A 26,197-nucleotide genomic window follows, 5' to 3' on the forward strand; every position below is an offset into this window, starting at 1 on the left:
GCGTTGCCATTTCCAGAATTAGAATATTTTTGGATATTCAAATTTTTCCCGAATTTTGAACGAACGAATAAAGAACGGTTTCCATCTAGTTTATTACCACCAATGCTTTACGCACAATGGGCTCCAACAATATATAAACGGGCGTTTTTGAAACGAGAAGAACAGAGAGGCTGGCTGCTGCTAACACCTAGAAATCAGGCCGAGCTTATGTTTGAATATGTACAAGTGCATTTGACAATGAGATGGGGAATGTGTGGATTTAGGGACACAGAACATCACAGACAGAATAATCGTCCACAATTAACACAAAAAGAGTAGAATGTCGAAGAGGTAATAACAATCAAATGATGTTGAGCATATATAAATGGATTGACGAAATTGATTGCATGTGTTGAGAGAATGGATGTTGACGCCAAACAGAGATATGGTTCGTTGACTGAAATGATATGATACACATCGCGTAATAGTACATCAGACACTTAACGACGACACGACAATGAAACAACGTCTCCAACAACAACAATAACAACAACAATTAAGTGAAACGTGTCGATGATGATCGGATTTTTTTCAAACACTAATTGAATTCAGAGAATGGTGCAGGCCGCTCCGTGACATCCGGAGGAAGAAGAATCCATCATTAGTCCGGAAGACATGCTAGCCCTTGCCATGCTACTTCTTTGCTGGGAACCTTGTTAAAACAAATACAAATTTAGGAATAAATCAACTTGAATAAATTCTTAGCAATTTGTTACCTGCAGGTTTGCCGTTTGTGTACTCGTTGCCGTGGTCTGGAGCCATTGGTAGACTGGCCAATCCGCCGGAATTATCTTGCAATGTATACCAATGCGGCTGTTCGTCAATGGTTCCTGGATCTTTTAACGTAATAAAAATCAAATTAAAGTGTTTTCATGCTGATATTAATTCAAATTTAGCTACCAGCAAGATCGAGAAGGAATTCACCGAGGAATTCAAGTCGGCCGTCGGATTGGTGATGCCACACCGTCACTTCCAGTTGACGTTTGATGAGATCGGCGGGCGGAACAGCCGGATAAACCTAATTTAAACATTAAACCTCAATTAAACAAAATTGAAATGTTAAACAGTTTGAATTGAAGCGAACCATAGTTTGGTGCCATTCCGGATCGCTAGTCAGGCTCAAATAGCGAGTCCGGCGTTCGTTTTCGACTTTCCGGCCGGGAAGCAGAACACATCGGACAAGCGGATCGGGTCGGGCGTCACCATTGGGTCGTCGGGTCTGCAGTTTTCTGGCCCGGATGATTGTCACGTAAAGGATGTGAGCCCGGCTGTCGTAGCAGGAAAGTAATTGGACTTGACCCAGAGGCAGTGTCCACTTGCGCTTCCGCACTTCAGGGTCCTCCAAGCATTCTTCCGGTTTCGGGACTTTATTCCGAATGATCCCTGCGCACCCGTTATCGATCCGGCGATTATTTCATCAGGTATGGACAAATCTATTGAGAGATTTATATATTTATTACCTTTAACGACCGGCTGTTGAGGTCCAGTTGGCGGCTGAGGGACGACTTCCGTCGGCGAAGCCGTGCTCAGTTCACTCGTCATATGATTCCGGTTGTTGCTATTTCCGTTCATGTCGATTTCCTCGCGTGGGCCGGCAATGGTCCTCGTACATTGCTGGACGTTGGACTCGGCGTACTGCGAGCTGGCCTTCTCCCTGGTGGAAATCAAAAATAGGATCGTGAACGGTTAGAAGATAAAAACGGGATTGCGTGAGTTGTTTATTTATACCCGCAAATGACAATCTCCACTTCGCCTCGGGTGGATGAGATTATACTCTGAACTTCTTCGAACGATTTGCTGTTGAGCTGAATGCCATTCCACTCGAGGACCTGGTCACCTTCTTGGACTTCGCCGTGAGTGTCGACCACACCTCCAGGTGAAATCTCAGTCACGAAAGCTCCGATTTCGCCGTGCCGACTGCCGGGAATCTCCAATCCGCCCACCACTCGCATTCCCAATCCGTTGTCTTAATGAAAATAAAATAAAATAAAATAATTTGGACAATAATTTAAACGAATAAGAATGAATGAATTACCGGTAGTGGCGCTGGATTTGGCATCGCATGTCAACAGGATTCTTTTGGTGGGAAATGGATAGCGTCTTTTACCTGGTCCTTTGTGCTAATAACAAAATTGGCGTTCGTGCGACACCCCCCGAAAAATCTTTTATAGTCGCAATCGATTTCCCTTTTTTGTTTTTTGAAATTTAGAAAATTCAATTCAATTATAGTATAGAAACAAACCTCATATGGGCGGTTGGATGAGCGACGGTATTGATTGCGGTTGTCTTCTTCCGGCTCCGAATAGCAAGGATCTCCACCGTCATAATCAGGTGAATACTCATATCCTGATGGAACGAAACATGTCAAACATTTTGGTTTTCCCATTCAAATTTAAAAAAAACCGCGAAAATTTTTCATAAAACCTGATTAAAGAAATTAAATAATAAGAATTAAAAAGATAAAAACTTTTTCGACTCTACTCCACCGGTCCGGAATGAACCCAACTTTTTATCATTTTACTTTACACAAAGATAATAATAAAGTAATTGTTAAAAAATATAGTAAATGTTTTAAAAATAAATAAAATAATAATTAATTTGGTGGATGACGTTTCTACTCGCCGGAGCAATCGAAAACTGTTTGTTTCGACGATAAACCCGCTCGTGGTAGTACATAATTTCAATGTTTTTGTTTCTGAGTGCGTGTGTGCCTGTTCTCCAAGTGATTTAAATCGACTGCCGATGGAGAAAAAAAAATAATCGATTCGCCACAATCAACGACAAAACAACAACAACAACAACTTTTGGAAATAGAAATAAAAATAAAATAATGAAGACACTCAGTTTTTTGGCTCCAATAAATGCGATAATTTAAATCGAGTTAATATGTATAAACATTAATGAAATACATTTAGTGATTGTTATGTAATGTAATAATAATAGAAGAATAATAGATCGAATGTCTAATAAGATAGAGAGAGAGAGAGAAAAAGGATTTGTTGTTAGTTTTCTTTTTGCGCGACGAAGGCCCGAAAAAACGTGTAATTAGCCAGCCAACATTGATGAGAATTACATGCAATGAATTGAGAGAGAGAGAGTAGAGAGTAGAGAGTTAGAGAGAGTTAGAGAGAGAGAGAGAAAAAATGAAGTGTTGGGGGTGGTGGTGGTGGGGGGTTGTGGTGGCAAGGGAGGGGAGACAAGGAAATAATTTTTGTTATTTAAAAAAAAATCCAACAGCAGCAGCCCCAAAAAACTTTTGACATTTTACACACACGATTTTTGGTTTGTCTCTCTATTTTTTTTTAAATTTAAATTTAATTATTTTTATTAGGGATGGGGAATTAAAAGGATAGAATTTGATGCCTTTGATTTTTTCCCCAAGGGAAGAGTTCAAAAGAGAATGAGGCAATAACACATATATAACGATATATTGCGTATATGCATGGTCTGCTGGAAATATGTAAATTGTCCCTCACGGGTTTGATATCTCTCTCTCTCTTTTGTTTTTTCACGCAGCTAATAATTGCACGAATTTTTTTTTACGAAAAAAAGGCCCACAAAATTGTTTTTGGGGAATTATTAACGAGCAAAAATCAGAGAGAGAGAGAGAGTGAAAAATGGGGAAAAAAAAAATTCAAAATAAAACAATTTTGGAGGGAAAGATATGGAAAAATGATTCCCTCTGGAACACACACACACACAAACACCTCGCGAGATCCCTTATTTCCCCCAAAGTGTCAATTGGAAACAAATCCGAGCGTTCAGACCACCAGCAGCAACATTATGATAACGCGCCTTCTTCAAAAATTCAATAAAAAATGCAATAAAAATCAACTAAATCAAAACGATAAATTGAATTTTAAAAAATGATAAAATAGGGGAATAAAGAGAAGAAAATAATCATGCGAGTAAAAGAAATCCTCCATCGTGTTTTATTGATCGGTTGACAGGTTATCTCTCTGCCAAACAAAAATGACGTTCAAGTGCGCTGCTATCGACATTATAAGTGACGTTTAATAATTTCCAGAGAGAAAATTGGAAATTAAAAATTTTGTGATTCCCTTTTTTCTTTCAAAGTAAAACACTGACGCAATTCAATCCGTAGATCGAATCCAAATTTAATTTTTAAAAAATCTTTCTAATCAGTCGCAGAGAGAGAGAGAGATATTAAATATTGCATCATAGGGGGGGGGACTTCGACGATTTTGTTTTGGGAGGGGGGAATAATATTAAGAAGAGTTAAATATCGGGTCGGTTCATAAGGCACCAGGAATTGAAAAAAAAACTAAATTTTGTTTGTTTCGATCGACTCTCTAAAAGGAAATTTTAAAAAAGAGCTGCTGCTTTTTCTTCATTAAATAGGAAAAGAGGTCGAGGGGGGGGGGAATAGTGGGAGAGGCGGGATTTTTAAAAAGGGAGGGTCACGATATCAATGAGACAAGTGCACATGGCTACTATGTATATATGGCCCATCATTTCCATCAATCCAATTGAAATTAATTCTTGCACGAATAAAAACCAAAAAAAGGTAAAATTACGAAATGATGCCATCCAAAGGAAAAATTAAAATCAATAGAAATGAATTAGAAATTCGGGGATGTCCCACTATAAATAATGAAACAGTTGAGGGAATATAATAATAATACGTCATTCAAAAAAACGACATTATATGAAATGTGTGTGTGCAGCAGAATGTCCCAGAGAGAGAGAGAGATAAAACCAACATTTCTCTCGTTTTTAAAAATTTTACAAATAAAAATAAAAATAAATTTCATCAATGGAATAATCGGGGAATTATTTATGTTGATGGGAATGAATAAATGGCGGGATCGGAGGGGGGGGGCTTGACCTACTAAGAAATATAATACGGTGCTTTGACGACGAAAACGAATAATTTTTACCAAGACCACACACAACATACACCGAAGGAAAGAAAAAAGAAATACTACTGATAGGAATAAATACACAATCTACTCAAAAAATGTTGTTTTTGGTTCTTTTTCCATTTTTCATATAAAATCGATAATCTTTTCTTTTTTTAAATTCTTGTGCCTGCTGGATTTTAAATGGGGAAGAAGAAGATCAAACTGAAAATCAATCAAGAAGTAATGAAGAAAAGGAAAGAAAATGAAAAAAAGAAAATGGTGTGATCAAAAGATGGTTGGGTGGTGTGGAACACATCAAAAGCGTCAAACACAAATGAGAAAAAGATGATGATAATAGATAGTCAAATGTTTTTTTTTGGAAATATCTTAGTGACGCGTTAAAAAGGAAAACAATGAAAAGGCTGATGTCACTAAATTAATTTTTTAAAAAAGAAAAAAGAGAGAGAAAAAACTACCGGGACACAAAAACCAGACACACGTTTTAAATTGCTCGGTCGAGACGCGTCATCATCCAAAGAAAAGAAAAAAGGATAGAAGAAAATTAAATTTTTTTCTGTTTTTTTCTCTTTTTTTTTAAATATAAAAATGCAAATTAGGAAAAAAAAAATAAATAATTCAAAAGTGGGAAATTCATTCCTAATAAAAAAACTGACTGTCTATGGCCAAGAGTCCATTTGTTTTTTGTTTCTCTTTGATTCCACATCAAAATTAAATATTTTTTCTAAATTTGCTGGGATTCCCCGGCTCTTAAAATGAATTAAATTTAAGTTTTTTGTGCTGTTTTGTTCAAATATCGAGCTCGTTTTGAAGATTTAAAAAATAAAAATCCCGCCCAAAAAACTTGTGATGACCGAAAATATAAAAATAATTCAAAAATAAATTCAAAATGTTGCGCTGGTGGCACGCCGGAGAATTCGGTTCCATGACGGAATTATTTGGGGAAATAAAACCCTCCCCCAAAAAATTCCTGTTTTAATTTTTTGTTCTTTTTAGGGACGGGAATGTGAGGATGATGATGGCCATTTGATCAAAATTTTGTTCTTTTTTTGTTTTGTTTTTTAAATTTTGAAATAAATTTTTACGCGCCGAAATTCAAAACGACAGAAAAATTCAGCGCGGCGACAAATAGCGCGAGGTACTGTGCGGATGTGCCCCGGACGCTCCTCCTCCTCCGTACTTGCCTCGTGACTGGATGTGCATCGTCGGCGCATCGTTGGCGCTGGCGTAGGCCAAATCCTCCAGCAGCTTGCGCGACCGGCTGGGCATGTCCGGCAAGAGCGGCATGGCCGTCGGACCGGCCCCCGTGTTGTACATCATCATGTGTTCGCCACCGCCTCCGCCGCCCAGCTCAGGATCGCTGGCCAGAGGCGAGAAATCGTGCAGACGCTCGTAGAGACTGCTGGTGTAGTCTTCCGTCCGGAATGTGGAGGCCAGCCGCTCCATGCTGCGCTCCTCTTCCGTCGGCACGCCGGAATAGTTGCCAGAACTGCGGGCCGGACTGGCACCTCTCGAATGCGACCCGTACTGGTGGTGCTGGGCCGACGACATGTGGTGGTACGGACGTCGGGTAGGAGACACGTGATGGTGATGACCTCCGCCCATGTAATCCGGCTGGTACAAGTGACCGCCGCTGGAACTGCTCCGGGATCGATGGATGAAATCCCGATCTTCCCGCAAAATGTCGTTGATGGATCGCAAAACGGACGAGTTGTTGGCGGCGGCCGCTAGCCGGGCAGCGTTTCCGCCGCCACCGCCGTAGGATCCGCCGGAACTATTCCCGCCCACCAGTCCGTGATTGGTCTGATAACCGCTCACCTAAATGAAATCGAGCGAAAAATCGTCTGAATGTGAATCAATACATTAACGGGATCGATCCCGGATCAAAACGGGCCCACAACTTACGTCACCGGATTCGCGCAGACGGGACAGGCGGAGTAATTCGTCGTGAAGTCGTGAATTCTGTTCGATTTGTTGCCTCCGGCGTGCGATTTCCGCCTTGATCCTCTGTTTTTTGGCCTCGCGGGTCAGGATGTCGTCCTCGGCGTCCAGGAACTCTTCGTCGCTGCCGTAAGGCGACGGGTGCCAGGATCGAGGCTTCCTCGACAAGAGGATCGATTTGGAATGGCCGCCGGAATTGTGATGGCCGTGATGGCCGCCGTGGTGTCCACCGCCCAGCATCATTCCACTGCGATCGGCAATGTCGTAACTAAGTCCACGGGTCAACATCCGAGGATCGTTGGCGTAACGGGATCGACTCGACTGGCCAGACTGGTGATGGGAGGATCCACCGCCCGTCAACCCGACCAAAGAAGGATCCATCAGATAGTCAGTCATGGTCATTCCTCCATCGCTGGATCTCCTGGCGTGAGTCCTGAAAAAGATCATATGATTAGTATAAGGATCGGGTTAATTTCGCTTTTAGGGGGAAGGGAGGATTTACCTCCGGCTACCAACGGCCGAGTATTTCCGTGAAAGGAAATCATCGTCCTCGGTGAGGAGTCGGTTGAGAGCACTGCCGGAATAAGAAGTCGGTATGGATCGATGGCGATCCCAATCGGCTTTATTGGCCATCCCCACACCGCCGCCCATGTTCAGCTCTTCCATCGATTCGTATTCGTAAGCCTTGGCCCGGCTCATCGATTGAGATCTGGCCGTCGAGTATCTCTGTCAACGTTCCAAAAATAAATAAAATAAAATGAAATAAATTCCCCGATCCTTTCCTTACGTCAGAAGATTCTTCGCGTTCCCGCATGAGCGAAGAGACTCTGGGATCGGACAACTGCCGTCGATGCCCTCGGCTTTTGCGGAGTCGGGAGGAGACGCCGGAAGTTGCCGATGATTGAGCTGCTCCAATGAGTCCGGCGGCGGCGCTGCCCGGTCGCCTCTGAGTATCGAATCTAATCCGCCGGACCAAATGATTTTTAGAAATGAAAATTAACTGAAATTTGCAATTGGATTTTTACCTTTTCATCGGGTCTCTGAGTGCGGCAAATTTTTCCAGCTCGCGGCGGATCCTCAGCTCCCGTTCGCGGTCCTTGTCCGTTTGGTTCCTAAGTCGAGCCCGATCCTCCGTTAGTCTCTGCAGCTCCTCCTCCAAGGCTCGGCGACGTGTCAACGGTGATCCGCGCAAGTCTTCTAGCGCAGCCGTCCGAATTCCGCCCTGCCAAATACCCAAAAGAAATAAAATTTGAATAAACTTCCGGTTTTGGTAAAAGTTTGCCCGTTTCGGGTACGTCTAAACTTACGACGCTGAGGATGGTCGACGAATCGTTGGTCGTCGAGGATGTGGTCATCACCAAGTTGGTGCTGGGAGCTCCGACCAAGTGCCGCAAATCCGGCGGAAGGATGGCCGCCAAACTTTCGCGGAGTGTCTGGTCCTCGGATTTGACACTGATGGAAGGATTGGAGCGGGCGATGCCGACGCCGCCGCCGGCAAGATTGCTCGACGTCAAATTGCTGTTGATGGACGATCGTAATCCGTTGGCGTTGACGATGCTGGACCCCTGCAAAAGTCCGTGGGCCGATCCGGGTCGGGCGGCCAGCGAGCTGGCCATGGATTCGCCGTAAGCCAATTGTCGCAAATTAGTCTCGGACGTCGGGCGAGTTAATCCGCTGAAGGAGGCGGCCGACGCCCCGCTGCTGTAGCCCCGGTCGACTCCTCCGCTGGATGTGTTGGCTTCCGTCAGCGAGCCCTGCCGCAAATTGCTGTAGGCCTTGATCCGCTCCTGGACGCTGACTAACTGCTGCTGCTGTTGTTGTTGCTGTTGTTGGCTCTTGGCCAATTCCAGTTTCTTCTTCTGGACCGACGGGAGGAGGGCGGCCTCCTGATCGGGCGGAAGGAGCGGCAGCTTCCGTCTCAGCCGGAGTGAGGCTTGTGAGTCCGTCTCGCTGAGCGTGTCGGGCGAGTCGCAGGCCAGGAGATCGCGACTGTCACGACTGTGGGTGCCTCCTCGCGGCGTTCCGGCCGGAGTGCCCATCGGCGTCGTGATCGGCGTCCCACCGCCACCACCTCCGCCGATCATGAACGAGTGAGCCGCAGGGCCTGGACGCATCATTCCGCCCAGCAGATCGATCTCCGGCGACGCTGTCGGACTGTAAGGTCGCCCATCGATCAACCGGATCCTGCTCCTGCGTAAGGAAATAAAAAAACGGAAACAAAAAAGAAAAGGAATTTTTCATTAGAATAAATTTGCACATGGACAATATGAACAAAAAAGCAACTGACTTGTGCAGTAAATCGGCGGATCTCAGCATGGAACTGCTGCCGCTGCCGTAGAGATCGGAGTGGCTCGTCTTGTTCGGATCCGGAACTGGGTGGGGGGGAAATGACAAGGATCGTTTTTAATTCAATGGCCCAACCATCAACCAATCGATAAGACGAGTTACAAACAACTTTTTACGAACCTATCGACGACTGGTGCAGCAGGGAGGCCGATGGAGCATTTTGTTGTTGTTGTTGCGCCAACATATTCTTCCGGATGGCTTGCGGAGTCATCTTGTTTGCAGCCTAACAATTCCGCAGGAATTTAAAAATGTAAAAACTTTTTCTTTGGAAAATGTTGGTGGGTTTTACCATGAGCTGTTGTTGTTGTTGTTGCAGTTCCAGGGCGGAATTCTGAACCGTGCCGATCTTGCGGAGTTTTTTCGAGTGCTGGGCCTGGTGCTGCATCTGCATGAAATCCTGGTTGCTGCTGCTGTGGTTCATCATGAGCAATTGCTGCTGTTGCTGCTGGATAATGGACTGCTGTTGTTGCAGCTGGGCTGCGGCTTGCTGCATCATTTGCTGCTGGTGGATCGATTGTTGTTGCTGCTGTTGTTGTTGTTGTTGGGCTTGTCCGGCCGCCAGAGCCGCCGACTGCAGTTGCTGCTGCTGCTGCTGTTGTTGCTGTTGTTGGTTAAACAGGGTCATTCGATTGGCGGGATCGTTCATAAGGTGATTTTGCGGATGATTGCCCATCAACTGCTGCGCTTGCTGTTGTTGAATGAGCGTCGATTGCTGCTGGCCCAGCGGCCTGTGAAGTTGTTGATCGATGCCCACCGAACCGGCAACCACCGTCCCAGGAAGTTGGTAGGCCGACGACGTAGGCTGACCGCCGTATAAGTTGGGTTGTTGTTGTTGCTGTTGTTCCGGCAGCCCAGTCAAGGGGTTGATGGGTTGCTGGGAAGCAATGACGGCCGCCACTCCGCTCTGCTCAAATTGCTGCCAACGGACCGGGTCGAAAATAAATTCAATTACAAAACTGAAATATAATGGAATTATTATTCTAAATTCGCTTATGATAACTAACCTGAGCTACTTGCTGGACATAACCTCCGCTCGCATTCACCAGACCGTAAGACTGCTGCTGCTGTTGTTGTTGTTGTTGCAGGGACTGGGGGTTAGACGAATTGATTTGGGTCAACTGTTTAGTCTGCTGGAATAACTGGGCGCCGACTGTGTTTTCATTAGCCATCATCTGATTATTGGTGTTTACCGCCTGACCCAGTTGTTGCTGTTGTTGTAATTGAAGTTGCTGTTGCTGTTGTTGTAGAGCCATTTGCTGCTGTTGTTGTTGGTCCATTTGCGATAGAGCGCTGTTGTTGGGGAAGACCGACGAGGCGTAATTGGCGGCTTGTAATTGCTGTTGGCCGGCGAGACCAGTTTGCGGCTGGAGCGATTGCATCGCTGTCTGTTGTTGTTGTTGTTGGCCTTGTAGTAACTGTTGTTGTTGTTGGCCCGCGAAAGGGTTCAAGCTCTGGTTAACGAGGAGATTAGTCGATCCATCGGCGGCCGTGAAATAAAGATTCGGCGACTGTTGAATTTGTTGTTGTTGACTCAATCCGCCCGGCTGGAGCATTTGTTGTTGTTGTAACTGTTGTTGCTGTTGCATTTGCAGTTGTTGTTGTTGCTGCTGGGGGGTGTTCATCTTGCCGGCAGCGTTTTGCAAATGGTGTGGCTGTTGCTGGCCCTGCTGATGATTGGCGTCGTTCAACTGCTGGCCAAACGCCTGGTCAGAAGGTGACGACCGGGTGGCGTTGCTGCCCAGTCCTGATAGTGTGTAACAAAAAAACAATTGGGTTTGGGGGTGATTCCATTCAACTGATTTTTATGTACGACAACTACACCATAAAAACCAACAAGGCCATTTCAGTTCGACAAATGACATCTATAAAATTTAAAACGTACCCAGGGCTCGGCTGAAATCGGCCAGCATTCCGGTGATGGTTCCGGCTGGTTTGCCAGCAGCAGTTCCACTCTGCTGCTGCTGCTGTTGTTGTTGTTGTTGCTGTAGCTGCTGCTGTTGTTGTTGCTGTTGATTGAACATGGGGTCGTGACCCAACATGTCGTTGTTGTACTGTTGCTGCTGCTGGATCTGGATCTGCTGCTGGTGATGGAGGAGTTGATTGCTGCCGGCCGTGCCGACCACCATCCCGGTGGGCGATAAAGGCATCCTGCGAAACATGGCCGGAATCGAGAAAGATGACGATCACATTGAAGGAGACTCCCAAACGCACAAATGACAATCGCAGAGAGCAGAGCAGAGTGAGGAGTCTGTCTGTCTGGCTGGCCTGCCCCCTCTCGCCGGAATGGGGCAAAAATGAAAATGAAAATAAAAGACGGAAGAAGAAGCCAACCAAAAAATGGTCGGGTGGGTGTGGGTGTGGACTGTGTGATGGAAGGACAAGACTTGTGAGTTGTCTCTGCTCTACTATACTACACCCAGTGTAGTATAGTCAATATCGATACAAGGAGGGTGGATAGAAAAGAAGGACACACAAGGAGGGGTATCGATCCGGGCCGGCTCGAGCGAGAGAGTCGCAGCGAGCACGACGACCGCAAGCGGATGGAAGATCAATACTGAGCTGCTTCTTCTTCTTTACGGAAAACGGAACGAGAGAGTAGGAAAAGGAAAACGGGGCATGTCCACATAGCACAAGACGGGCAGATCCCACCCTTTTAGGCAGTCCCACTTGGGATATCGACCTGTGTGTGTATGTGAACACAAAAATCCTAGCCCCGCTCTTATCCATCCATCATGAGAAGCGTTGACTAACCTTTCGTCTTTAAAGTTGGTAGTGGCGGATGCTGCTGGGCCGGCGGTGGCGCTGCTGGACTCGGTGGATGATCGGAATCGGATGGCCGACGATCCAAAGTGGCTCATCAAATTCGATGACGAGTTGGACGACGATAATGAGGAAGAAGGAGCCGATGGATCGTGAGGTCCTCGCAGGAGCCCAGGAGTCGCCGCTGGATTGGCCGATGAGGAGGAAGCGCTGGACCGGTTGTAAAGGGCATTGGTCGGCGAGCCGATCCTCATCTGGGCGTTGGCCGTCGTCATTTGATCGTTAAACATGGCCAATGCCGATCCTCCTTCGATCCCCGATCCTGATCAACACACACACACACACAAGGTTCTCCGGTTATTAAGATTAGTTGGCTGGGCGAGGGGTTAATCAAACACAATCATGTCGTTTCTCATCAAAAGCCAATCAGTTAGACACATCAGGATATAACAAGGTATATAAATAGTGCAAGCTAAACACACGCACACACATAGGAGGTTATAGAGATATTTATCGGTAGTAGATTGACTAATAAGAGTGGGGTGGAAGGAGGGTCAATAGGTGGGTGGAGGTGGTGTCAGGGGGTTGGGGGAATATTGTATAAGCCGGTGAAATGGTTTAGATGTATAGGTGAAAGTGAGCAGAGAGAGAGAGAGTAGAGTAGAGAGTAGAGAGGATAATATTTGTTTGTGTGTCGACGCAGGTCTTCCATGTCAAAATTGTTTCGTCGAAATTTCATTTCGTTTTTTCTCATTTCGAATTTTGTTCTGCGTCGAATATAAAAAGTGATAGACATTAATGGCTTCTTGTTTTGTTTGTTTTTCAATCCTTTCTCAAGACATTGGACGCGAGCGCACAGCCGGTAAACAAATTTTGATTTGAAATAAATTTCGAGGGGGTCAAATTGTCTGGACCACTTGGGGAGAGAGTCGCAAAATGTTCAAATGTGATAGAAAATTTTTCAAAAAATAATAATAAAGAAAAAAGAAGGGAAAAGTTGTTGAGTTCTTTTTCTTACCTGTTGGCAGGACCCGGTGGAAGATCAAAAGGAAGAAGAAAAAAAGAGTTTTCCTTTTGATCACAATTTTTATGTGTTTTGTGCTCACTAAACTATATCGCCATCGCCATTAAATTTTCTTTTTCAAATTATGTCAGAATCTAATTTACATATATTAGATGAATAAATTATTTTTTTCAAAATTGACTATTTCAGAGAGAGAGAGAGACAGGGTCAACATGCGAGAGTTAAAGGTTTAAAAAAATAAATCAAATCAAATTTTTTAAAAATATAGAATAGCGCCCATTTTTGTGATGGGGCGTTTTCATTCTAAATATTTCGGGGTGTTTTTGATTTTTCTTTTTTTAAAAAATTGGTGAGTGTTTCAAAAATAACAAGCCAGGAATAGAAAAATAAAATAGAAAATGCGCAAAAAGAAATAATGGCCATCACTCTCTACAACTGAAAAATTTTAATAAATGGGGTTGAAATGAAATGAATAATAAGAAAAAAATATCTCGAATGTGTACAACGATTTTCTGATTACTCGTTACAATTTTTTGGCTAGAAACTTGATAATGTACATCTATGTATGTGCTTCCAATTAGATCCGTTATTTTAAAAAAAATCAAAAGAGCCAACAAGATTCGGTTAATTTTCTAGTTTTAAATAAAATTAAACTTTTTTTTAGTAACGTTTAAATTAAATGAAGTAACGTCGAAAGTGGAAAGAAGAGACAAAAAATCAATGGGATATGAAAGACATGTCAAAAAATATTTCACTTCATCAATTATATTGGATTCAATTGGAGGACATTTGCGTAGTGGGGGAGGGGCTGTCGGATATGCGCGTTTCTTCGCCGTCTTTTCGTCTTGTTTCAGGATTGAATTTTTTTTTTTGTTTTAGTAAAATTACATTTTAAAAAATAATAATAATAATTTAAAAAAAAAATTAGGAAGACCTGGGTCGACATATCTCGCTAATAAATAAATTTGAAAAAATAAACCGCCATCGGAAAACGGTTGTGAATAAAAATAAAGTGCGTCAAATGGATGTTTGAAAAAAAAATAGATGATAGTAGTATAGTATAAGTTTAGATAAGTGGTATGTTTTTGATGAAGAAGAAATATATCGTTGTGGCGGATGATTTTTTTTTTGTTATGTTGGATATTGTTGGAAGCACATGAAAACCAAGAGAGCCAGAAAATTAAAACAAATTAAAATAAAAAGGAGAGAGAAAATCAGAAAAATTAATTTTTTCTTTTTAGAATGAAGACGGGTGATGCAGAAAAATCACGTCAATGAGAGTCGTGACGTCATTTGAGCTAAAACATTGATCATTTGTAATAAGCGTGACGTGATTTGGGGGGCAAACGAAAATGACGACATTGAAAAGAAGAGAGAAAAACACACACAGGAAGCGTGACACACACACACACACACACAGCAAGAAGTAGACAAAAAAAATTCGCTGGACGGATGGATGAGTCTGGAGGAGAGAGGGAGGGCGGAATCCAGCCAGCGGGCGGAATTATTATTATTCTTCCGCAAAAAAGTAAAATAAACAAAATGAAAAAGGCGCCCAGATAAAAGCCACGATATGGAAAGGAGGTGTGGTGAACGACGGTCACACTGTTATGTCAAACTCTTCCGCCGGATCGATAACAAAAAACGCGACTTTGAGAGTGCATATCGTTCTAGATTTTTTCTTTGCCCTCCATTCTTTTAGATCTTGAAAAATAAACAAGGAGAGAGATGAATAATGGCGAGAATTGAATAAATTTTCTTTCGGTGTTTTTCATCCGCAACTCCCAAGATAGAGGCCCCCATGCAACCGGATGTGTTTGTGTTTCCTCCCGTTTCTTTTCTTTGAAACAGACGCACACACATTTCATTGTCTCCTCGAGGGAAATGAAGGAGAAACACATCCGACTACAACTCACGTTTTTCATTTTCCTTATAGCTCCTCTTATCCATCCCTACCCCTTCCCCTTTTCCCGATGAGAAATGTGTGTAATCATTAGGAGGGAAATTTAAACATTTCCATTTCTCTCTTCTTTTTCTAGCCCCTTCGTGCAAGTGGAATCGCTTCCGGGCATCCGCATTCCGGAATAAAATTGGCCGACTCCTTTTCTATTTTCGCCTTCCGGATCTTAAGTCAACATGAGTTTAATTAGGAGTGAAATATATATAGAACATTTCCCCCGAGGGGCTCACTCCGGCGGCCCGAGCTCTAAACACGCGGAATGAACGAACGCGTTCCGAGTGTCAATTTTCCTTCCCAATCTAATAAAATAATACCCAGAATAAAAGAAAAGAAATAAAGATAACAGTTAATAAGTTAACGGGAAAATGAGAAGAAACTCAGTCGACTGTAAGATGAAAGAGCCACTTGGCGATATTATATCAATGTAATGACGGAAGTGGGCGGCGGCGGAAGGTGGATGGGTAGAGAGAGAAACTATGGAAATGCCGGATCGTGCGGAAGATCGGGAGGAGAGACTGTCCACGTGCTCGGAGTGCTCATCGTGCATAGCCGAAATGATTTCAAATCAAAATAAAAGCCAAAAAAAAAAAAAAAAAAATTCGGAGAAAATTTCATCAAGTCAGCGAAAAACAAATTTTTTTTCTCCGGATGCGGAAGGAATAAATAAAGGCGGAAACAGGATGAATTTTAAAAAAATTCTAATTTTTTTTTTAAAGTTAAAGAGGGTCACGGACGGAGTGTGAAAGATTTTGTTTGAAATTTCAGTTGGCGGGCTTTTTTTGAAAATTCTTTTTTTGGCGCGGAATTTGAATTCTCTAACCTGAATTCAAACGAGCTCTGCATCTGAGGCTGGTGACTCCGTCGGAAGCGGTGGGCGATGCCGCCTCTTCCTCCTCCTCGGCGATGGGGTAGACCTCGCCCGGATTGTGCTCGTAGACGTGGTGGAGCGCGGCCGTAATGCTGGCGCAGCTGCTGGGCGGCGAGCCGGGCGAGGGCGAGGTGGCGTCGGCCGAGCGCGGCGAAGAGGCGGCCGACGAGTCGGCCGACGCTCCTTCCTCCTCCTCGTCCGCCTCGCCCATCGAGCGACTACTACCACCGACCATCGCCGCCGACTCGTCTTTACAGTTCAGATTCAATTCTTCCACGTCGCTCAGGTTCTCATCGCTATCGGAACCTTCTTTGACGGCCACCGTCGCCAACTCTTCCAGCAACGAGTCGTTGTCGCTGTCATCTTTCCCTAATTCGACCATGTTCGTGCCATTTCGGTTAAATCTGTTTCAATTTCCATCTTTTCTTTTGACCAAATTGAAAAATAAAATGGACGGCCCTGGAAATAATTGTTTTTTTTTTTAATCCGCCAGCCGGCCCTGACAAGCTTTTTCCCCTCCATTCAAATAATTGGGGATAATAGACAGCTGGTGAAACTCTGTCCATTGTTTGTTTTGTCGGCCCCAGCCCACCCTGTCCTTTGAAACTTATTTTAGTTTTCTAAAATTATTTCTTCGGCACCAGCTGATGCCAATGAACAAGATGAATAAGTTGGTTGCCAAACACAGCTGGCCTTAAGACACACACAAGCCCCACCTTACAATAGAGTTGGCCAAAGTGGGAGGAGCCCATTATTGTGTACACAAACTTGTAAGGGTGTGCAGTAGGAGACTTATTATTTTGAATTTAATGAGCATCTTCCCGCCCAAATTTAAAAAAAAAGTTTGAACACTTTTTGGTTTGTTTGCCATGGCGGGTTTTTTAAAAACTTACCTTGGTGATTGTTCTCCTCGCTCCCGTTACTGTGCATCTCATCGTCCTCGATATCTTGGTAGCGCAATCTATGACTATCGTCGACGAACGGCCGGTGGCTGGTGTACGACACTGGGCTAATCACGTTGTGGCCACCACCGGCGTGATCATTTTCCCCTGAGGTTGGCGATCGGGTTAAAACTAACGACATTTTCTCCTTCATTTCTTCTTCTTCGTCGTCGTCGTTTTCCGCCGCCCGTTGGTAGACGGATTTGAACCACGCGTCGGATTGTTCCGCCGTGAATTCCGGCTGTTGTTGTTGTTGTTGTTGGGATTTCGGTGAGGCCGGGGTGGTGGCGGCGGGAGAAGAGGCCGAATGGAATGCCAACGACGACGACAGGGGCGAATGAGCGGCGGTGGGTGCGGTCGAGGGGTGGTAGGAGTCGGGCGAGGAGATGGAGAAGGTGGTTGGGGACATTAGGGATGAGGTGGTGGTGGCGGAACGAGTCGCAAGGTCCGTCACGTGATCGGACGTGACGCTAGAATACTCACGCATCGTCTGCTGCTGTGACTGCGGCTGCTGGTTCCGTCCTAAAGAGTCCATCAGGCTGTGTCCGCTGGCGTCGTTCATCGTCGAAGATTTCATCATCATCTGGAAAAAATTTGATTTTGGTTAACTAATTTTGGCGATTCATTTGAAAAATTTGAAAAAATTTAAATTTACCGCCGATTGTTGATTGTTCATCATTCCGGATTGTTGTTGCGGCTGTTGGGACCAGTTGGCATTCTGGCGTCGATCCAGACACGTCCGGCACAGCCACACCGTGTTCTACAACATCCATTAAAAATTTAATTAAGTACAAACGAATTTCAATTGAATTAAAAAACGAACTTTATTGTCGTAGGTGGAAGCGGCGTATCCACCGCAAGTGGTGCAGACGACAGTTCGGCATTCGGCGCACGATTGTCCAGGAGGTCCATCTCGTCCGCTGATCTGTTATATCGCCCACACAACAACAACAACAAAATAATATTTCCATCATTATTTTTATATCTTCCGCTCCCGGGGCCGAGGGAAAAATTTCGTAGGTAAAAGAAAAAGAAAATGGAGGCGGCAGCTCGGATAACTTTTCTTTCTCCTTTTTTCTCCCGAGTCATCCGAGACGGGCACAGACGACAAAAGGGAAAAAATAAGAATTCAAAGAAGAAAAAGTCTCGTGTTACACTCCGCTTGACATTTCCAGTTGTGTGGATTTCCGGAAGAAGAATAAAAAATAAAAATCCCACAAAAGTTCTTTTTGGACATTGTAGACTTTTTGGTTCTATATTCTGCGCAGTGACATCATCATCTCCCAGTTCCGCATCTTCTATTTGGTTGGGAATGATTTTTCTGGTTATCGATGGATGGCGCAAAAACCCAGTGCCCATCCATCTCAATCTATAACGACAAAGTTGACGCGCGTTGCAACCCACAAATCAGATTATTTCTTCTTCTTCTTCTTCTTTGATGCTGCCTTGACTTTGATTAGAATTTCATATTTCGTTATAGCCAGAAGAAGAAGTTTCCTCCTCCTCCTCCCTACCCACCCGGAAGGCATATATCTACCAAACTGTACATTGTATACAGACTCAAAAGTATTGATCCGGCGCTGGATATAAATGTCTAACTTGCTGGACAACATCCATACAGTATATACAGAAAAATAAGAGAAGGAACACTGGGGAAACATAAATATTCCAGTGAGTCGGGGGAGAGATGTACTATCTGTTTATATTTCCAGGGCCGCCCAGTGTGTGTCTGTGTGTGTCTGTGTGTTCCATCAAGATTAAAAAGGAATTCTCCGAACTTTTTCTTATTTCCCCCCGAAATAAAACCCCTTTCGGCTATTGTGTGACATATCGTGAACGTGTTGTAGATGGCGGAAACAAGACCCTCGTCACGCACATCACGTCTCCCCCCTTCTTCTCCCCCCTTTCACGGAGAGTTGACGACAACACACAGAGGGTTTTGAATTTCCCGGGGTCTCTCAGAACCGAACAAAACAAAAAAGAAATTAAGTGAGCACGACAACATCTTTTTCTGGCGCTCCTGGAAACCCCCAGCCCAGCCCAGGCGAATGTGACATCCTCCAGGAGAAGGGGGGGAAATGATGTGGGTGGTGTTGGTGGGGGGGATATGATCGATGGCTTTTCATTATCTCCCTTTTGTGTGTGTGTGTGTGTTGTATGTGTGATGATCAAAAACTGCTGGGCCAAGGAGAGAGAAACAAGAAAAAAGGGGGGGGGGGGGACGAATATATCCCACACCGAGATTGTGTGCAGTAGACAGAAGAGAATAAAAAACAAAACAAAAAAATAAAAGAAATATCGAGGATCGATTAAGAGCAGCAGCAGCCCAGGGTCAAATTTCGTTTTCCAGTGAGAAATCGAACATTTCGTATTTTTCAACTGGACGGCCACAGCCAATAGAAAAAAGAAGAAGAAATAGCAATAGCTAGTGATGAAAGGCCATCTATCTCCGCAGCGCACACTTTTTCTCTCTCTAGACTCTTTCCACTCGGTCGGAGCAGCTCCCATATATAACCTGATTTATTAGCCACACTGGGAAAACGGAGAAAATCTATTTCTCAATGACCCAACTGTTTGCTGTGCTGCGCTATTCTTCTTTCAACACTTTTTCCTATTATTCGTCATGAAATAAACCCAAAAAAGGTTTTTTTTTGTTTAAGGATCGCTCCTGGATTGAAACGAGGTTGTTTTTGTGTGTGTGGCCGGGGGGTTGACAGCACTGGAAAATGGACAACTTACATCTCGACGGCAGCAGACGCTGCAGAGCCTCTGCTGTTGGTTGTTGATGGCCGCCAAGTTGGACATGTCCGTGACAGACATGGACGTCCGTCGATTGATGCCGCCGTTGCTCCCGCCGCCCAATGGATCGATCGTGTAGCGCAGTTCGTTCTCCCGCTCCAGCGGATCCCTGATCCAACAGAGCCGGCCAGATAACAGAACCATCCCACCACAAAAAATAAAAAAAAATAAAAATAGAAAACATTATCGACACATCAAACATGTCCGTCGTGTAAAGTAAAAAGACATGCAGAGAGAACCGACCGCAGGAAAACTGATAAATAATTGAGGCACAAAAAAAGGAGCTGGAACAAGTTCTACACACTCAACAGATCCTGGTAGGTACACACAGAGGGTTATTGATCGTCCGTAATGGATGTGAATAATTGAAAAACGTCGAGAGAGAGACTAAAAAACAAAGATGGATTCATGCATGTCTAATGATTTGCGTCGTCAGCAAAGGATTCATGCAAAACGGTGTAGATCTTTTGATTTAGATATGATCGTTCTACGGTAGGCAAGGATCGACAGGAACTTACGGCTGGGAGATTTGGCGGGCCAGTTGACCTTTCGTCATTCTATTGAATAATAAACGACATAATGAATGAATCAAAACAACTCGAGGAGCAATTTTACAGTTTTTAACAATTCAGGATCTTTTTTTTGTTTTGTTTTTCTAATTCTGTCAATTTCAAAGAAAAACACGACGGGTGCAAGGGGGAGAGACAGGACAGAGGGGCCAGGAGCGTTTATTGATCCAGGGAGGTCCCCCTTTTCTAGCCTTTAGGGGGGGTGGGGGTGTCCCACTTGGACTACTCCTACAAGGAGCAACTAGACTATAGAAAATGATCATCTGAGCGTCGCAAAAGGACCGTGTAATAATCAGGAGCCGGTGCCAAGAGTGTGTGTGTGTGTCTTGTCTTGGACTCTGTCTGGGCCACTTGTTATTATTTTTCCCGTTCACGAGTGGGGTGGGAGGACGGACACAGCTGGACGAGAAAAACTTTTTCTTTTCCACTTTTTGTGAAAATGTGTCCGGCTACTACCCCCTCCGCCGGAACGAAACAATAAACAAACAAGACAATAAAAGGAAAGTTTTGACTAGGAACACATCTCGGACTCTCCAAGGATTTGTGTGTGTGCACAGTTTTTTTGGGGGGAAAAAAGTTATTTTCAGGTCCAGGGATTGGAGTAGGAGCTGGATAATATCATTAGCCTGGATGAAAATGGGGCGAAAAGGTGCCAGGGCGATTTGTTTACCTGGAATTGATTTGAGGCTTGGTGATGGCGACACTCTGCTCGAGTTCCAGCTCTTCCATCTGGGCTTTGGCCATGACACTCTCGATCAACATCCGCTCCTCTTCACTTAAATGGCTCATGTCCACGTCGGGAAAGACTCCTGGGACGCCGCCACTACTACTCGACCCGCTATTCACGCCAGATGACGACTGCTGCTGATGCTGCTGCTGTTGAATTGATGATCCGCCAGCACCTCCAATCATCGGTTGATGTTGGCCAGCCATCATTTGATGCTGCTGGAACCCGCCAGGTCGAATAGAACCCGCGCCTGGAAACAACACAAATCAAATAGAAAGTAGTAGATCAAAAGGCCACCACCAGCAGCCACTAGTTTCTCTCAACAATGATCCAAACAATAACTTTGAGCACTGCGTCAAAAATCACTCGAGGAAAATATGTATGAGCCGCTAAACATTGTGGCTCGTGCCGGGCAGAAAAAGAAAAGAAATAAAAGGAGCTCAACCATCACCAAACAAAAAGAAAGGAGGAATATATAACAACGGGGATCTATTTCAGACTTGTCATCAGAGCAGAGAGAGACTGAAACATCAGACGGCCAGCCCAGCGGTTTTTTTAAAACATTTCCTGTTTGTTGTTTTTTTAAAAAGAACAAACATTGGCGTTAAAATAATTTCTATTTTTCTTCTATTTTTGAATAGAGGAGAATAAAAGATAGATAAAAATCCTGCTGATGTTTTATATTTTTATCGCGGTCAGTGGCGGATGTCTATTTACTTTGATTCCCAGTACAGCAATCAATATAGCGGGCAAAAGTCTGTCCGTCCGGAGGGTTTGGTCGGGGGGTCCCTTATTCCGGCGTTGGTCGAGTGCAGATTGGATTTCTTCTTCTTCTTCTTTCATTCCTCCAGAGAGAGAGAGGAAGGAAGAAGAAGAAGAAATGGACGACCAACAGTGCGCGTAGATAATAAATAAACCAATCCCTCTGCGTGCCAATAATAAACGCGGGAGCGAAAAAAAAGGCAAAAAGAGCCTCGTCCATTGAGAGAGTCAAACGGGAAATGGAAGAAGCAGCAGCTTCTTCTCCTTTTTTTATATCCATGTACATAAAGTAGATATGTATATAAATGTCATCAGGCCGGGGCTGGACTCCAAACGGTTGCCCATCCACCACAGGATCAACAGACGTTCTACGAATAATATGGCCGTCTATTTTAAAAAAAATAGAGGCCGGCTGCTGTGTCATTATCGACGGCCAGAAATGTGCCGATATCGATCACACACATTTCTCGTAGGTTTTATTTTGATGCCATCATTGATCAAATTGATTGCATTGGATCGAAAGGCGAGAGGATCACCCGAAAAAAATGGAAATAAAAATCTACAATAAGCGAAAGAAAAGAAAAGAAAAAGATTATCCAACAAAAAAGGGAGAAGTAAATTATAGAGGCGCTTGGGTTTTCAATCTTTCGCCCAGGATGACTGAGCCGCCATTACCAGCTCCCCCCCCCTCCAGTCTATTACACAATAAACAAGAATCAGAGAACATTATTATTCTCTCTCTCTCTCTATTTCCTCCGTCTCTCTCTACCCGACGTCGCTCATTCTCTTTATAGTTCCCTCTGTGTGTGTGTGTGTGTGACTGGGCCACCACTGGATCAATAGCACACACACAGAGAAAGAAAGAGTCAGAAGCCCAGGGAAATAAAAGGAATCGAGGGATGGTTAAGGATTTCACCTGCGAGCTTCTTTTTTTGATTTCTTAACCGAGTCAACACGCACCAAAGACATTACAACAAGGACACAGTTGCTGGCCGATAAGACACACGAAAATACAAATGGGTATTGTTGTACTATACCTGCAGGTCCGCGGATGGCCGGATTGCTGGTAGGTCCGCCGCCGGCAGCGAAGTAAGGCGGTCTCGGTTGCTGACCTCCTGTAGGCCCGCTATTGTTGGCCATCATGGGACCTCTCATCTGTTGGCCGGGTGGACTGCTGCCAGGGTAAGGACCCCTCAGCTGTGGTCCAGCTGGCCCTGAATACACACAAGAAAGAAAGAAAAATAAAATGAAATAAAACAAGGCCCAAAATGTTGGAACAACAAAATCAATTATAAATCGATCCAGCCAGTCAACGAAAACAAATCTTTTTCGTCTCCCTTTTCTCTCTTTCTCTTCCATCGGCCCAGCACTTAATCCGGATTTTAAAAAGAGAGAGAGAAAACTGTATTTCCTATATAGACTGTTTACGTCACAGAGCATATGGAAGTTTTTCTACCCCCTCAAAAAAAAGTTGTTTCTCCGAGAGTCTACTACTTTGGGATTCCGGGCTCGTTTGATTTATTTACACTTGATTTATTCCCCCCCGTTTGTTGGCGTATTGGCAGTCGAGGGACGGATATATATCCGAAAGATGACGGGCCGCCCAGCTGTTTTGTTTCAAACTGAACTTGACGGAAAGACGATTGTTCCGTTTCTCTCTCAGTCTAGGCGGGACAAAATGAAAACATCTTTTGACATTCGCATCCATTGAAATTGTGTCTCCCAAGGAATTATATCCCCCCCAAAGAACAATGTAACAAACGGGCGGGGAGACGGACATGAAATGAAAAAAAGGCCGTCGAGTATAATATACACGAGCTCAAAAGGATTTCCTGCTGTGCGCCAAACGAGGCCGGGTGAAAGTTTTTTGGTCTGGAAAATCATTTTCAAAGGCGGGCAAAAAGCATGTAGAGGCGCATGAGTGGGCCAGCAGCTCCCACCGTTTTTTGAACGCGTTAAATTACATAAGTGAAGCTGTTGCAACATCTTTGGCTCTCTCAGGACTTTAATTAGTTGGGATGGGTCCCGTTTCGCCCGACTAAAAAGACAAACGTGAAAAAGAAATAAAAAGGAGGGAGAGAGACGGAAATGGGCCGCCGACTCTCTGGCGTGTGTAAAAAAAGGACGTTGAAATCCATTTGCTCTTTTCAGAATGGAGGAGGATAACTTCGTTGACATCGACTTTTATATCGCCCAGCTCTGGTACGGAGAGACGGGCCGAGACGGGGAACAAGGGGAAATGGAGACGGAGCACAGCACTTTGTCCGTCTCTCTCTCTCGCCCGTTTCCCGTTTCTCTCCCCCTACCCTTTTGCCTTTTGACAATTTCGCCCACGCCATCCATTATTCTCCGTTCAGCGACGATGGATCTCTCTCACTTTGTGTTGACATAAAAATACGACGGAGCAATTGAATTATGGGATAAGTAATCGAATTTCACCTTGGCCGGGAGGTCGGTTCGGTGGGTAGAATCTGCCGCCAGGGCCGCCGTTGCCGGGTGGACCCATGGGACCTCCTCCTCTAGGACCACCGCCCCCAGGAGGACCTCGCGGTTGGGGACCGCCAGGACCCTGCATCATCATTCGCGGGTTGGGACCGCTACCTGGAGGTCCTCGAGGTCCGTTTCCACGTGGGCCGCCAGGTCCACCAGGTCCGCCAAATCGTTGAGGACCCATTCCAGGACCTCCTGGTCCCATTCCGGGACCTCCCGGCCCCATGCCTGGTCCTCCAGGACCCATGCCAGGACCTCCGGGACCCATGCCAGGACCTCCAGGTCCCATTCCAGGTCCAGGTGGTCGGCCGCCTGGTCCACCGGGTGGTCTTGGTCCCATGAATCCAGGTCCTCCGCCGGGTCCTGGTGGACGCTGCTGTCCAGGAAATCCTGGTCGCTGCTGCTGAGCCTGTTGTTGTCCAGGGGGACCTCCCTGGAAATTGGGTCTCTGCGGCTGAGGACCGCCCATTTGCGGATTCCTCATCATCATGGACTGTTGAGATGGTTGTTGTGGGCCAGTGCCGGGAGGCTGTCCATCTTCGCCCGGCACGCCGATGAGATTGTTGATCATTTTGCTGGCAAAGTTCAGCATGGTGAAGATCTTTGGTTTTTCTTTCCTTTTTGATTAGTGATGGATCACGGGCGCCTAAAGATAGGAATCGTCTGGTCCAGCGGAGATGAGAGATCACACCACCAGCTCAGCTCAACCAGCCGGCCAGCCTCCTCCTCCGCCAACCACACAAGGAAGAAAAAAAGAAAAAGATGAGAAGGATCACTGTGTGTGTGTTGGCTGATGGCTGCTGCTGCTGCTACAACTGCGCCGGTAGCGGCACTTGTGCCAATTATCTGGCTGTAGAAATTGTATCATTTTGTGTTGAAGGCGTCGTCGCCATGGTGATCACCACCGCCGGCGACATGTTCCGGCCACTATCGTTTTTTTTTTCTTCCTTCCTTCTTCTTCTTTCACAACACAAGAAAAAAGTTCGGTCGAAGTGGGGTTCCGATTCTTTTCGATCCTAGGAATCCAACACCCGTCCACTCGGACCGGCTTCCGGCTTCTTCTTTCCCAGTTAAGATCCCTGGATTTTCATGGCCAGTTTCTATCGACGGAGAGAACCCCAGTGAAGAAGAAGAAGAAGAGTCTAGGCGTCGCCACTTGCCCTGTCGAAGAAAATGGGAGAAAACAATAACTGACGAGTTAGTCGCAGGAACCCTCATCGATCGCCAGGATTCACCCTATCTCTATTTTACCATCCAGGACAGTGGGGGGGAGGTTTTAAAAGGTATACAGGGAAAAAAGGGACCTTATACTACACCGGGAGGCAAACAACAACCGAAAATGGTTGTTAAACATCCAAATTTGGTTGGTTTTTTTTTATTTGTTTGATAGAAAATATGAAGACAAACAAGGAAAAATAAAGAGGAAATGTTTTGGGTGTTTAGATGAGCCAAGTCGAACAGTCAATGTGTGCATAGTGTCTATACATACCTAATGATTATGACGGCGGGGGGGAAAAGGAAGAATCGACGCCGGCTCGATTCCCGTTCGATGATAGTAGCGCAGCTCAACCAAAATTGAGGCTAGTCGGAGACACACATACACACACTTCTTGGGGGGCACTTTTCGATTGTTTCACCACCGCACGAAATTGATTATTTCGACGTCAGTCGAACCTCTTTTGGATAATTCAAAACGATACGTAAGGATCGATTTCAAACAGACAAACCCCCAGATGAAAAAATTGTCGTTCCTATTGACAACAATACAAAAAGAGAGGGAATGTTATTTTCTGTCTGTTGACAGAGCCATGACGGCCGCACACAGTCTAATGAAAAAAGCGGAAATATACAAAAAATTTTGGGGGTTTTAAAAGGGAGTCTAGTTCGGTGGCTGGTGCTGGACGGGCGCGAACCGTGTAGTGGCGAACTGAACGGATCGCTGCCGCAGCGCCGCTAAATCCTCCATCCACATTCACTGGCCGACCCAACTTGGTGCCCGTGGACGATATGTCGATCAACGGGCGCTTGCGCAAGCGATCCTGACGCACAGAAAAGGGGGAGGACTAACCCTCCCTTTTTTTTCCGGAG

General features: G+C 45.0%; 1 protein-coding gene across 4 annotated transcripts; it reads right to left on the minus strand.

The window, feature by feature from the left end:
* Positions 1-73: 73 nt before the first annotated feature.
* LOC124204006 (histone-lysine N-methyltransferase 2D-like) lies at positions 74-26,163 on the minus strand. 4 transcript variants are annotated; one of them, XM_046600981.1, is made up of 30 exons: positions 25,599-26,163; positions 24,059-25,270; positions 22,657-22,833; positions 20,801-21,107; positions 20,080-20,118; positions 19,502-19,670; positions 17,586-17,687; positions 17,418-17,522; positions 16,715-17,345; positions 15,774-16,190; positions 11,961-12,291; positions 11,092-11,357; positions 10,214-10,953; positions 9,499-10,125; positions 9,330-9,432; positions 9,151-9,235; positions 8,171-9,053; positions 7,889-8,085; positions 7,651-7,822; positions 7,366-7,589; positions 6,828-7,296; positions 6,107-6,740; positions 2,282-2,385; positions 2,075-2,159; positions 1,768-2,005; positions 1,500-1,693; positions 1,124-1,422; positions 940-1,057; positions 756-875; positions 74-691 (listed from the first exon to the last, which is right to left on the minus strand). In XM_046600981.1, the coding sequence occupies exons 2-30, from the start codon at positions 24,699-24,701 to the stop codon at positions 588-590; spliced, it is 8,583 nt and encodes a 2,860-aa protein (XP_046456937.1). In that variant the 5' UTR covers positions 24,702-25,270; positions 25,599-26,163; the 3' UTR covers positions 74-587. The 4 variants fall into 4 exon arrangements, with proteins under 4 accessions (XP_046456937.1, XP_046456938.1, XP_046456939.1 ...); XM_046600982.1 differs by lacking the exon at positions 20,080-20,118; XM_046600983.1 differs by lacking the exon at positions 15,774-16,190 and having other exon boundaries at positions 25,599-26,162.
* Between the last annotated feature and the right edge of the window lie 34 nt (positions 26,164-26,197).

This window comes from Daphnia pulex, chromosome 10 (genome assembly GCF_021134715.1).
Source record: "Daphnia pulex isolate KAP4 chromosome 10, ASM2113471v1".
NCBI lineage: Eukaryota > Metazoa > Arthropoda > Branchiopoda > Diplostraca > Daphniidae > Daphnia > Daphnia pulex.

Coding starts and splice junctions, on each gene's coding strand:
- LOC124204006 (XM_046600981.1), bottom strand. CDS start 24,701: ATGCTGAACTTTGCCAGCAAAATGATCAACAATCTCATCGGCGTGCCG. Junction 9,054..9,150: donor TCCGCCGATTTACTGCACAA/GTCAGTTGCTTT, acceptor TTCCTTACGCAG/GAGCAGGATCCGGTTGATCG. Junction 692..755: donor CACAAACGGCAAACCTGCAG/GTAACAAATTGC, acceptor TGTTTTAACAAG/GTTCCCAGCAAAGAAGTAGC.